This window comes from Salarias fasciatus, chromosome 23 (genome assembly GCF_902148845.1).
Source record: "Salarias fasciatus chromosome 23, fSalaFa1.1, whole genome shotgun sequence".
Lineage (NCBI taxonomy): Eukaryota > Metazoa > Chordata > Actinopteri > Blenniiformes > Blenniidae > Salarias > Salarias fasciatus.
Genome location: NC_043766.1, coordinates 16,733,501 through 16,746,214, shown reverse-complemented (window position 1 = coordinate 16,746,214; position 12,714 = coordinate 16,733,501). Strand labels below are relative to the sequence as shown.

The following is a 12,714-nucleotide window of genomic DNA, read 5'->3' as shown; positions in this document are numbered from 1 at the left end:
CAATCTCTTTCTCAGTCTTGTCTATGACTCATTAAGAAAAGCTCAAAATTACAGCTAAAAAAGTAAAACAACAGCTGCAATCTTTCAAAAGTAAAAAAAAAAGAAAAGTTGACGGAGGGAGGAACCATCTGCAGGTTTATGTAGGAGTCAGCCAATCACTTTTCTGTAAAGTACAGGCCTCTCATTCACTTCAGACCACCTGTCCCTACTCTCATCAGTGTGATATACAACATTATGTCAATGTGATCATATCATCAGTCGAGGTCATAGCAGGCATCACACTATAATGCATTATACTGAATACATGGTATTGTTCCACAGTATGTTTGCACACAGTTTATCTGGTATTATTTTCATTGTATGTGTGTGTCCATATGTGTGAGGAACCTGACAACCCCCCTCCCCTCGTCTATGATAAATGAGACAGCGAATGCAGGCAATGTGATTGCTGCTAAATTTCATGCTCAGTGTCCATGTTGGCCAGCGAATAATTTAATCTGTCTTCGATTTATAAATGACTCTCCTGTGTCTCTCCAATCCTCACGTGTGTGTGTGTGTGTGTGTGTGTGTGTGTGTGTGTGTGTGTGTGTGTGTGTGTGTAGGCTCTCAGAAGATTCCACACTGACAACATTGGATGCACTTAAAGCTCGAATACGAGATTTGGAGAAGCAGCTGTCTAAAGGAGACAGATTTAAATGCCTCATCTGCATGGTAAGTACGAGACAGATTAGAGCTCACACCTCTGCCCGTCAAGCAGATCTCACCCAAAATTTAATCACTTTTTTCCTGTAATTATTTTTTTCTTGGCTGCCAACTTTTTAAATCAAAATTCCTGTAAATGAAAACTAAACAAACCAACAAATGGCAATGAAAACCTTCTAGAGGATGTAAATAAATAGATAAATAAATTCAATAGAGAACACAAAAAAAGGAAAAATATGGAATTACTCTCATGGTGTACTTGGAGAATATGAATTTGTTTTATTGTTTGTATTACAATGTGTTCTGTTGGTGCAGACAGATGTTTTAGTAGATGTGATCAACTCTTTAATTTATTTTAAAACCTAAAGAAAATTTGTGTTTATTCTTCACCTAAATCAAGTGTAGATTCACTGGTTGTCTTCCGCTGCACAAACTTGTTTCATGCATCAATTCTGTATCAATAAAAAGGCTAATGAGGCTAAATAAATTATTTTGTTTTGATATTATTGCAACTTGCTTTAATCATTTTTTTGACATGAGCCATGATGTAAAAAGTCATTGATAATAATAATTGATAATTTACTTCACTGCAATAATTGTATGTGACCATTTCTTCACTCACTCAAACAGCAACAGTTATTGAGGTGTTTTAAATGTAATTTCAAACTGAAGTTTCTGTATATGTAAAATCATTGAGCTGTGTTAAGTTCAATGACTGTGCATGTAAATATACTAACACACTGATATTCCTAAGAGTAAACTATGGAGCGTATTTTTTCCAAGTGATGAACTTTGTGTTTTTACTCAAACTTGAAGTTACACAGAGCATCTTAAAAGCACCTGTTTATTTGATATAACCTAATAACAGAATAAGCACTTCTTCAAGAAGCTAATTTCAAAGTTTCATCTCCCTTGTGTTTCTGTGGAAACTCTATATAGACATGACATCTAGTGGCAGCGTTCAGTACTACATGTGAGAACTGTGTTCCGTGTCTGTGTTGGCAGGATACATACACCACCCCTCTCACCTCCATCCAGTGCTGGCACGTTCACTGTGAGGAGTGTTGGCTTCGAACTCTGGTAAAAATCAATACACACTTGTTTTAAACACTGTCACATGTTCATGTAACATGAACATTAACTGCCCAAACACTGTCCTTCTTCTCCACACTTCATCGTCTTTCATATCGGTCCAGGTGTGAGCGGTTTACCTCGGTTTCTTGGAACTTGGAAGATTATTTTTAAATTGCCAATGTTGATTCACAAACAACAAGTTTAAGCCTGTAATGCCCATCTGATGTTTTTCTATGCCATAAACGATACAGACCTCTTGTGGCTTTGACATTTGTTATTCATATAGCACTAATAACAATTAAAAGAAGAACCTTCTAGTGTAGTTTAGTTTTCCGGTTAAGTGTCAAACTTTTTAATTTAAATGACTGTAGATTCATTAATTTATCAATTGTCTTTAAACAATTAATTTGCACCATGGTCTTTTACCCCAAAATGAAATGTAAATAGAAAAAAAAATCATTTTCTCATGTTGAAACACAAATGTGCAATAAAGTCTGAGCTAAACAATACAAAGCTTAATTCACCAAAAATTTAGCACAAACTAGTCCATGTTTTTTTTTTCCAAACAAGTCTACGGATTGTCCTGTTGCATTTGACTCTCTGAAAAGAAAATATTATGCTGCCCTTTAGCTGTCACTGTGGTAGCTGATGCCCTTTTTACTTTATTTCATTTTTTTAAATGCCTAAATTGTCTTTGTCTTTTGTCTGCTACCCTGCTGATAATAATGTGCAACGCAACAAACCTGCATTCAAAAGATTAAAAAAGTCCAGGGACAGCTGATGTTCAGTAAAGTCTTACGTTTACTCTTTCAGGGTGCAAAGAAGTTGTGTCCTCAGTGCAACACCATCACCTCACCCGGCGATCTGAGGCGGGTTTACCTGTGATTCCACAGCTCACCCGAAGGGCGGAGGGATTTCTTCTGTTTTTAACCAATCACGGGTGGAAGAAGTGTGGACAGCTGGCCTGTCATACACCACCTTATTAACCACCCTCCTCCTCCTCCTCCTCCTCACTCTTCCTCTCAAATCCTACCTGTTTTGCCAATGTACACCTAACATCCCCTAACCCCAGACTGTCTGGAGACAAGCATGTGTGACCTCTGACCTGTACATTTTACACCTTTCTGTGAATCCATCAGCCAGACTGGAAGAAACTGCGAGCTCAGGCACTGAAAAACAAGAGGAAAAAAAAACACTTTTGGACAATATTTATCGATTTTATAATCCTTTTGTCTGTTTTATGAGGAAATAAGGTTGAATTGAATTGAACTGCAAAGCACATGTACATAGTTTGTGTATGTATGTTTGGCGTGGTGTGTGTGTATGTGACGGCTAGCAGAAGGGGTCAGCTGTATCTACTGTACACAGTTTGTCTTTGCTTAGATCACTTAATATTTGTTTAGCTCCCGTATTTTGGAAACCTTAATCTCATCACATTTGGCCTCATTTTGTCTGTTATTGGCGTATTTCTTTGTATAGAATCATTAAATCTGATTTTATCAACATTACAACAATAAAATCTGTGTTTAAAGGTTGTTGCTGTTTCAGTAAATGTTTTCCCTGTTTATGCAATGTGGATGTTTATTTGAGAAACAATTGGGTGAAGTCATGAATGAACAGAGAATTTCCCTGTATCTGTGTTATGATAAATCTTGTGTGGCGTCTTTGCCTTTGGAGAAGTGGGTCAGTGCCGGATAAGCCAGACAGAGCCCATCACAGCTCATGTGGAGTTGAAGGACACTAAACCCTGCTATTCTGAGCCTTTACTGCGAGGCCACTCAGGCCCTGACACTTACAGCTCCAGCCGCAGCTCAGACAAGAGAAGAACCGCTCCCGTTTATGACTACGATTTTATTCACCTATGCCAGACAACGTATTCACTTTTCAGTGAGAAAAGCATCAGCACAGCCAGATGACTCCAGTTTCTACCACTTTTGTGCCCTTGAGCAAGGACTTAAACCTCTTAAGCATCTCACACAGCTGCTCAGTGGGCTCAGTGTACAGTTGCAACTTCCTTTAGTAAATGCGTGTTACCCGAGCAAAGACATTCAGACACATGAAAAGGTCAGATTTGAATGATCATAACCATAAAAGGCAAAACTGACCAGAAATCTGATTTTATTTTACTCAAGGTAATGCTATTGTTCCTGTCCTTACAAAATACTGGCTCGCTGACGTGATCTTTTAACGACAACCCCCTTGTCCTGTGACCTGCACAACCTGTAACCTGTGTGGGCTCTGCGGATAAAAGGAAGTCAGCACGGATACGTGTGATTGGTCAGTGAGCTGAAGGGAGGTGGAGGTAATTAGAGCTGACAGCTACTTCAGTGAATCAGTGTCACACGCACACACACACACACACACACACACACACACACACACACACACACACACACACACACACACACACACACACACACACACACACACACACACACACGAACTGTATGCAGTCCATTAAGAAGCCTGGCTGAAGAATCATCTGTTATTGAAGGTCTCCACAACACAGGCGACACAGACACTGTGAGGAAGGTAAGGCTGATTTTTTTGTTTTAACTCAGCGAGCCTCATATAGAACTAGATCAAAGTGTCTGTACATCTGCTTTATGCATCATTAGAAAAATAAGATAACAGCTGTTTGTTGGAATAAAGAAAACAACATGCATAATTGCACAGGCAGTTTCAAAGATATAGCTCAAATAGTTACAACCTTCCATTGTCAGGATCTTTAGAAAGGACATATTTGGTAACTTTTGCAAAACTTAGAACAGTAAATTGAAGCAAACAGTGTATGTGTAAATAGTTGTAAATGTGGGTGAATAGTTGTGTTCATTATTGAGATGAGCTGTTTTTGCAGCATTATGCCAGACTGAACTCTTCAATATTTCACTCCTTTGCTTGAGAAAAGCTTCATTCGCTCTCAGTGCAATTAAATGCATTTATCTTTTACATTATGAAAACGTTCAGAGAACCTGTGCTTAAGCAGATGCAATGCACAAAGAAAACTGCTGCAAGTTTCCAAACACTGACCAACGGTGTCTACAAAAGTCACATTGAATGGATTCTTTTTTGTGTGTGTAAGTCACATTTTTATGAGGAATGCAGTACTAAATAGTGTGAAGCAAATATTTGGGGTAGGTTACAGTCCCTTCTCTAGGAGTACTACCATCTAGAAGTATTTCTGAATTTGGATAGTTTTTTGTCTCTTTGTAATTGTAGCAATAGCTAGTTGTTTGTAATAGTGATGATGTGTCTTTATACTGACTTATAGTTCTGAAGCATGGAAACATGCTTACCTGAGGAAATGAGACAAATGAGGAACATAATGATAGATCATAGTGTCCTTGAAGTACTTCTTGAAAGCAGAGTTAAACATCAATAAATATGTTAAATTGTTTTATGCTACTTGGATGGAATTAGAGACTAAAAATTAAAGGTACCAATAGTGTTTAATTGTTTATCTCATGCCATTGCTGTAAACATTCACATTGTGGTTGATTATTATTGTATTGTCTAAACTGCAGACTGAGATTTCCAACAATATGCACAGCCCATTCATGTGTGTTATTCCATTATATAACATGTAGAGCATTTAGGCAGTCAGAGCTAATTGTATCTGGCAGGTAAGTGCAACGTTTTCTGCAGAATTCATGAGTGGAGAGAGATCTGGAAGCAGCAGACTAAATAAAACTGAACAACTTCAATAAAGTCACACCTTGCTGTTGCAGACTCTTGTGATATTTAGTAATTGTGTTCCTGGTATCGATTCAGCAGTATCTGTAAAACATCAACCTGTCTGTGGCGCAGCAGGTAAATGGGTCACCTGTCTCGAGACCCTCAGTGCCGCTTGGCCGAGATCCAATTAATCCTGCTGACTGATCTGTCATGACTTCATTAACTGGCATTCTTAACATTGGCCTCCAGGCCCCTGGCTGTCTAACGAGTCAGCAATTAGGGCACAGACATATATTAATAGATTAATTGAGGAAGGAGGAAGTAAACAATTGTTAGTGTTAATTCATCATTAGCGGAGGTTAGAGTGTGCAACAACAGAGGAGCAAAGGCCTCCGTTAACTCTGTGCTTGTACTGGGATGATTTTGTTTTTTCTCCGTGTTGAGGACTCGGAGATGTCTGGACAGAAGTGTTAGATCTACTGCACTTCAGATTAGTTTACTGGAGAACTGAGGAGTACGAGAACAGTTCAGACAAAGCAAAGCAGCTGAGCTTCCCAAGACACTTCACAAACAGTACAATTCATCTTATAGTAGTTAAGAATTAAAGTTTTATCTTCTTGCGTAAGGAGAAGTATCAACTCTAACACTGGATTTCCACCGACTTGAGTGATTTTAATCTGTTTCTGGCACAAACTCAGACTCACTCTGTGCCCATCTCTCTCTCTCTCTCTCTCTCTCTCCATCTGACCCAGAACCATGTCAGGACCGAGGCCCGTGGTGCTGAGCGGCCCCTCTGGAGCAGGGAAGAGTACCCTGATGAAGAGGTTGATGAAGGATCACGAAGGCGTATTTGGATTCAGTGTGTCACGTAAGTTTGAGATTCATTTCTGCTCTTGTATAACCATGCTGAAGCGGACACAGGGCCTAAATCTGCATGGGGGAGCAGATTTTGTGCAACTCCAGGAAGTCTTGTGAAGTGTAACTTGAGTAGTGTCTTTATTCCTGTCAGATTATTCATGAAAACACCTTATACCCCACAGACACAACAAGAAACCCTCGACCAGGAGAGGAAGATGGCAAAGGTACAGTAGCCCTGGCTTGAAATGGGTCTGTTGGTTACATTACTTGAACAGTTGATGTTGTCGCCTCTTTATATTGCATCAGATCCAGCAGAGACAGACTTCTTAATTCTGTAGAACTGTGTAAAACTCGCGTCTCGTAGTGCAGGGAATTTTAAAAACACCCACTCTTGTTGATTCTAGGCCACGTGCCCCGGTCTCCCCTCCCCGTCTCTAGTCAACGATGATAGCCACAGCACTTCTTACTCCCAAGTGTCACCCTGCATAGCTCCCTTCAGATAAAGGGATAAACCACTTTCTGTGTGCCTTTTTTGCTTTCTCCATAGGGCTGAACAAGCTCCCCATGCTTCTGGGGGCTACTTTACTGCCCGTAGCAGACGCCTTATCCTCAGAAGACTTAGAAATGTCAACCTCATTTTCGTGTCCAAATGAATCAGAAACCGCAAATGAAGGTGATCTCAGTGTGATTCCTGATCACAGTTTTTTCTTACATCAGAGGGATGGGGGTTACTTTCATCATCCTGGCATGATGTTGTTGGATCTATTGCAACTTGTCATGTGACAAATGAGAAAAAGAAAAGAAAAAAAAAAAAGCCAAAAAACAAAATGCAAATATCTAAACAAAAACGCAGATTTCAGGAATCCAGAAAAACACAGTCTACACTTTGGAGTAAAAAGCTTTTGAAAATAGCCCCCTGTGATGCCTCAGTAGTAAATCCTGCTTCCTGTTCCGAATAGTTTTAAGCCCCTGAAGAATGGAGAAACAAAACTGACCCATTTCCTCTTGTGGCTGATTGAGCATCAGTGATTTGATTTCCACCATTAGCAACCAACCATTTAGAGATAGAAAATACATACAGGATGACCTTTCCAACTCCTCTGCTCCGTCTGTGTTCTATGTGTTTACTGCACATCAGACATTTGTATGAGCTTTTCTCCTTCTTCTTTTAAAAAGATATTACATTTTCTGCAGTTTCCCCAGTAGCAATTTAATATCGACCCTGTACTGTTTTCAAACTTCTTATCTATTTGTTTACAGCAGAGTCCAGAGTTTTCCAAGCATATTTTTCCATGTTGTCATGCTAATGATTGTCTGCTGTCATAGTGGTCATTAGTGGCTGTAGAAGTGGTGGTAACGTGTTTGCTTCTGAAACTCTGCTGTTTTAGATCCTACGAGATTTTGATGTTTGGAAGATTTAGGCCTGTGGATGGGGTATGGATCACATATGTTCAGTAACTATGTTGGTACTAATGACAGCTTGAAAAAAAACTTTTTCTCATCTTTGCATGAGCTTCCTATACAGAATGATTTGCATTTCATTTCGTCTTTTTTTTCTGATTATTCTTTTTTGCAACAACAGTTCAGTTTGATTTTTTTTTTCAGTGGGAACTTGATTTACAAACAAATTACAAGCAATGAATATAGTTCTGAAGTAAATCTCTGCATGTCAAAGTTTATGTTGACTTTATGAGTGGACTTTCTTTAATGTGTCTGGATTTCATTATTCACTATGAAAACACTGGGTCATCTTCCACTAAACTGTAGTGCACTGCCGTCTCACTCCCATCATCGTGCTTCTATAATCTTTGATTCACTGTAACTGTTGCATCTTTCAGATTACCACTTTTCCACGAGAGAGGCCGTACAGAAGGGCATTGACAATGGAGAGTTCATTGAAAGCGCAGAGTTCTCTGGAAACTTGTATGGAACAAGGTAAACACTAATTCATAGACTGTTTCTGACAAATTACAAGCCTATGCTCAAAGGCTACTTTAAATAGGCTGTTAAAAAAATTAATTGTACACGATTCCAATAAAAGTAAACTATTTTCCATTGCACTTAGTATACATATGTTGCACTAACAAGGTGGTGACACATGCCATCAATTATTTCAATTTCATTTCAGAAAATACTATAAATCCTCATTGTGCCAGTGACACTAATATTGATTAAACCCAAATCAATAGATGTAAAGACTGGGGCCTTGAAGGAAACATCTCTGAGTAACAAGGATCAAGAGGATATATAATAGTCTGGTGACAGATGGAGCTTAAATGCCCATTAGGTCAAAAGGAGCAACACTGCAGCTCAGCACCTTGTGTGTCACATTTAATCTCGTCCTCTTATTCTGAAGATAACACTCACTCGCTAAGTCTGAGCAGCTGGGATCAATGCTGCGATCCTCTTTACTCTCATCACTGCACGTGAGCGAGCACAGTGTTTCACAATTACAGTTTGGCAAACACAGGCATCGTCACACACACCTCTTCCGTTCACACACCTACTCTCTTCACAAGTATAGTTTTATCCGTTTAAAATCGTTTTTTTCTTGTCTCATTCAGTAAAGCTGCAATTGAAGATGTGCAAGCTAAGAATCTAATCTGCATCCTGGATGTGGACATCCAGGGCGTTAAAAGGATCAAAGAGACTGATCTGAACCCCATCTACATCTCCATCCAGCCTCCTTCCATGGAGATACTGGTAAATGTTCAAAAAGTATATTCAAATGATAAAATAATCCACCTTTGGCTCTGCACTTACAGATAATGAAGAGTTATATTTGCTCTTATAGCGCTGTGTTAGTGTCGCATGTATGTAAAATTTTGACAACATTGCCAAAGGATATTGTTCCTTCGGTTTTCGCTATACAGCTGTGCATGTTCTCTTTCTCAGGAAAAACGCCTGAGGGACAGACAGACGGAGTCGGAGGAGAGTTTACAGAAGCGCCTGGAAGCAGCACGAATTGATATGGAGCTCAGTAAGTTTGTGTTTCTGCTCATATATAATACAGAATAAAGATCACTGCAACTGATTAAACTCTCATTGGTAGGCAAGGAGCCCGGGGTGTTTGATATCGTTATCATCAACGATGACTTGGAGCGCGCCTATGAGGAATTAAAAGATATCCTCAATGAAGTATGTATCTTCAAAATGCCTTTATTCTGATTCGTATCATATTTGGACAAAATCTTTAGTATACCTATTTATGATGTCTTTCCCTGCAGGAAATTCAAAAGGTTCAGGAAGCCAAATCATAACGCGGAAACAACAGTCCGGCTTTTCTTCTTCTGGACAGAAGAACCAACACCTGTGATTCTGATCCGAACGACAACTTCAAACACCGAAATAAACTATCACCTGGAGAAAGGTTTACTTTTCCCTTTCTCGCCGCACACAAAGACTCAGTTTGACGCACACATTAAATCAAACCACACTGGACTGAAATGTTTTTGTTCTCTTTACTGTGTATCGGGGGTTCTATTAGATGTAGTGGATTAAATGTTTAATTAATAGATAAAATAACTGTAATCCAGATATTTCTGCCTGCTGGCTTAGCTGGTATGTAAAAGGAAACAACTTGATAACTGCCAAATCCAGTGCAACATTTGGTGATTAAGTCCAGCTTGGACACTGACCAAGTAGTTAAAAAGGTTCAACATTATATATTTGATTTGTTAAAATTCATTGAAAATTAGCAAACAATGTGTGTTACTAAGTGTGTTTTAATAAAGGAAACTATGCTGATTTGTATTCAAGATAAATGTTATGTATTCAAAAAGATGTAAATACATGCTGCATATATTCTAAAAACTACACAGAGAACAGACGTACATCTGATGTATCTGATATAAAATCACTGCACTAACTAGATGTAAACACTGGTGTGCTATTTTTCATATGTATGCATGCTTATACACAAATGACAAACAATAAATAATTGAGGACAATGATTTAACTTGTTTGTGTCTTTTAATTCTTCAGTTTACAATGAACTCTTAATGGCAGGAAGTTAGTTCCAACACACCTCTTTAGGAAATTCTGACATGTCCAATGAAATCTACAGGTTTATCAGTTTCTCATTTTTACATTGCAACTTTAAGGCACATAATTTAAAGTTTTAAACAAAACACTGCATAAATATCTGCTTTCTGCAGTTCACAGACTCGTGTTTTTGCTTTATTCATCAACACTTTCCAGATCAAAACTTTACAACTCATGATCCACTGCACACTAAATACTGAGTAAAGGTTTTATCCCTGATCGGTTTTCATATGAACTAAACCACAAGCAATGCAGCGTGGGCACATACACAGTGTGATATATAGGTACAACTTCAAACACACAGTTTAAGACACATCACATTCTTTAATGATTGGTACACCAAAGTGATATCTTAAATCTGACCCGGTTCAGGCAACCCCCATCCTCCACAAAACAAACGCACACACATGCACACAGGCACACACCCACACACACCCACACACACACACACAGTCACAGGCACACACACACGAGAAACGTAAGGCTGCATGTTGTAAATGAAAGAAAACGTTTATTGGCGCTGTCGCCTCACTGCGAGAAGGTTCCCTGCAGCTTCGTGCGCACCTGATCTCGTTTCTCTTCTTTCTGTTTGAGGTAAGCTTTCAGCTTGTCAGTGGAGAAACACACTTTGGAAGTTCGGGCTTTGTGTGGGGTTCGATGGGCTCGCAGCCACGGGTTCTGGAGACACTCGGCTGCAGTGGGTCTTCCCCTACACATTTACAGAGCGACAGGATGTGATCAAAAATACAGTTGAGCTCCTGTCTTGCAAAACCTTCAAACACTAATAATCTATATCATTTGCATGAAGAATAAATTAACTGAGTAGATTATGAGCATTTATCAGGTGTGAAAATAATGAATTACACTTACAAGTGTCAATGATAATTAATCAATGATATGCATTTTTTAAAGTATTGTATTGGTCTGAAAGTAAGCCTTTTTTTTTTCTCTGGAGAGTTTAGAAAAACTATTGTGTGTGGGCATCTGTGTTCCATCAATGGTGTATAAAAGTGTTGATAACAGCCGTTTAATTCCATGTGTTTCTCTTCGTTTAATGATATAAAATTCTATTGAAGTTTCATGAAAATAAGGATTGGCCTGCAAAACCAAATACGAGTCTTGTCAAGATCTCAGATTTGTTCAATTTGATTTTCTTAATATCATCTTATATTTGGACCAATATTGTATGTCATTTTATTACAATCCGAGCTCAACATACACAATACGAACTACTGTGCTCCTTAAAAGCCATTTCTGAAAACAATCATAATTTGAATATTTATTAAAGCATTCATATTTTTTTAACAATACTTCTATGATCCGCCACTTGGTCAGCCCTGCTTACCGTCCACACCTCTTTAACACAGTGAGATTTATTTCCTCCAAAATATCACCACAGAAATGTGCTGTAAACGTAGCTATTTTAGACTCATAAACGGAATCAAGGGCAAACAAAGATTTAAGCAACAATTTAGGCAATGTAAAAGCAGTATTTCAGCAGGATTCAGCAGGATTTCAGTAAACAAATTGAGAGCTCCACTCACCAGGATTTATTATTGAGGCTGCTCTTCATGAAGTTTAGGGCTCCCTCTGACAGACCAGGATAACATTGTCCAAATTGGATCTTCCCCTTCTTGATGTTTCTGTCTTGCTCGTAGCCAAGCTCTGCTTGGAATGGACTGTCAGCACTCAACCTAAGACAAGAATAGGGGGGAAAAAACCCAAAATGGAGCAAAATCTCATTTTTAAAGCTGGAATTATAGTGACTTCAAGGTAAGACAGTTTATTTCTCTTTATTTCATATTCATGTATAATTCCAGAGCATCCGTAAAAAAAAAGAAAAAAAAGAAAAAGAAAATAAGAAAAAGAAAAAAAACCTATTTTTGGACATCCCAGCTGCAAAGACGTTGGCAGCATGTAATATTTTATGGGCCCATTATCCTGTCTGAACTTGTGCTCACAGCTGTGTATCTTTGAAACATGTAAACATTTTACCACATCTTAGCGTCTGAGCTCCTTCCCAGAGTGTTTCATACAGCACTGAGAAATATAATACTGAAATAATTATATAGTGAAAACTATATAAAATGTAAATTATTCTCCAGCCTTACATGATGAATGACAGGACTCCCACAGCCCAGATGTCAGTCTCGGGTCCCACACCCTGACCTTCCAGGATCTCCGGAGCTTTAGGAAGGACAATGTAAACTGACAAAACACACAGACACAGGATAACATTGGTAAAGAAAAGTGTTTTTACATCCGTGATAGTTTTCACTGACATGCTCAGTTTTCTTATTTATGAAAAATGTTTCAAATCATTTAAAAAAATAATTAAATAATCGAAAGCATAGACTTGGA

General features: G+C 38.6%; 3 protein-coding genes across 4 annotated transcripts in view; 2 read left to right on the top strand and 1 right to left on the bottom strand.

Annotated features, from left to right (window-relative positions):
• rnf220b (ring finger protein 220b) overlaps positions 1-3,309 on the top strand; it is a 32,010-nt gene extending 28,701 nt beyond the window's left edge. Inside the window, exons 13-15 of the mRNA XM_030083996.1 lie at positions 603-711; positions 1,708-1,782; positions 2,590-3,309. Coding sequence (XP_029939856.1) covers positions 603-711; positions 1,708-1,782; positions 2,590-2,661 — 256 coding nt within the window. The 3' untranslated portion in view covers positions 2,662-3,309. The remainder of the gene's footprint in view (positions 1-602; positions 712-1,707; positions 1,783-2,589) is intronic.
• Positions 3,310-4,170: 861 nt separating this feature from the next.
• On the top strand, positions 4,171-9,689 carry guk1b (guanylate kinase 1b). 2 transcript variants are annotated; one of them, XM_030083994.1, is made up of 9 exons: positions 4,171-4,308; positions 6,204-6,319; positions 6,492-6,533; positions 6,857-6,982; positions 8,148-8,244; positions 8,874-9,012; positions 9,205-9,289; positions 9,362-9,447; positions 9,537-9,689. In XM_030083994.1, the coding sequence occupies exons 2-9, from the start codon at positions 6,208-6,210 to the stop codon at positions 9,567-9,569; spliced, it is 720 nt and encodes a 239-aa protein (XP_029939854.1). In that variant the 5' UTR covers positions 4,171-4,308; positions 6,204-6,207; the 3' UTR covers positions 9,570-9,689. The 2 variants fall into 2 exon arrangements, with proteins under 2 accessions (XP_029939854.1, XP_029939855.1); XM_030083995.1 differs by lacking the exon at positions 6,857-6,982.
• A 595-nt stretch (positions 9,690-10,284) lies between these two features.
• The window catches only part of obscna (obscurin, cytoskeletal calmodulin and titin-interacting RhoGEF a), a 43,685-nt gene continuing 41,255 nt past the window's right edge, over positions 10,285-12,714 (bottom strand). The window contains exons 74-76 of the mRNA XM_030083686.1: positions 12,465-12,561; positions 11,898-12,047; positions 10,285-11,062 (exon numbers count right to left, since the gene is read on the bottom strand). Coding sequence (XP_029939546.1) covers positions 10,882-11,062; positions 11,898-12,047; positions 12,465-12,561 — 428 coding nt within the window. The 3' untranslated portion in view covers positions 10,285-10,881. The remainder of the gene's footprint in view (positions 11,063-11,897; positions 12,048-12,464; positions 12,562-12,714) is intronic.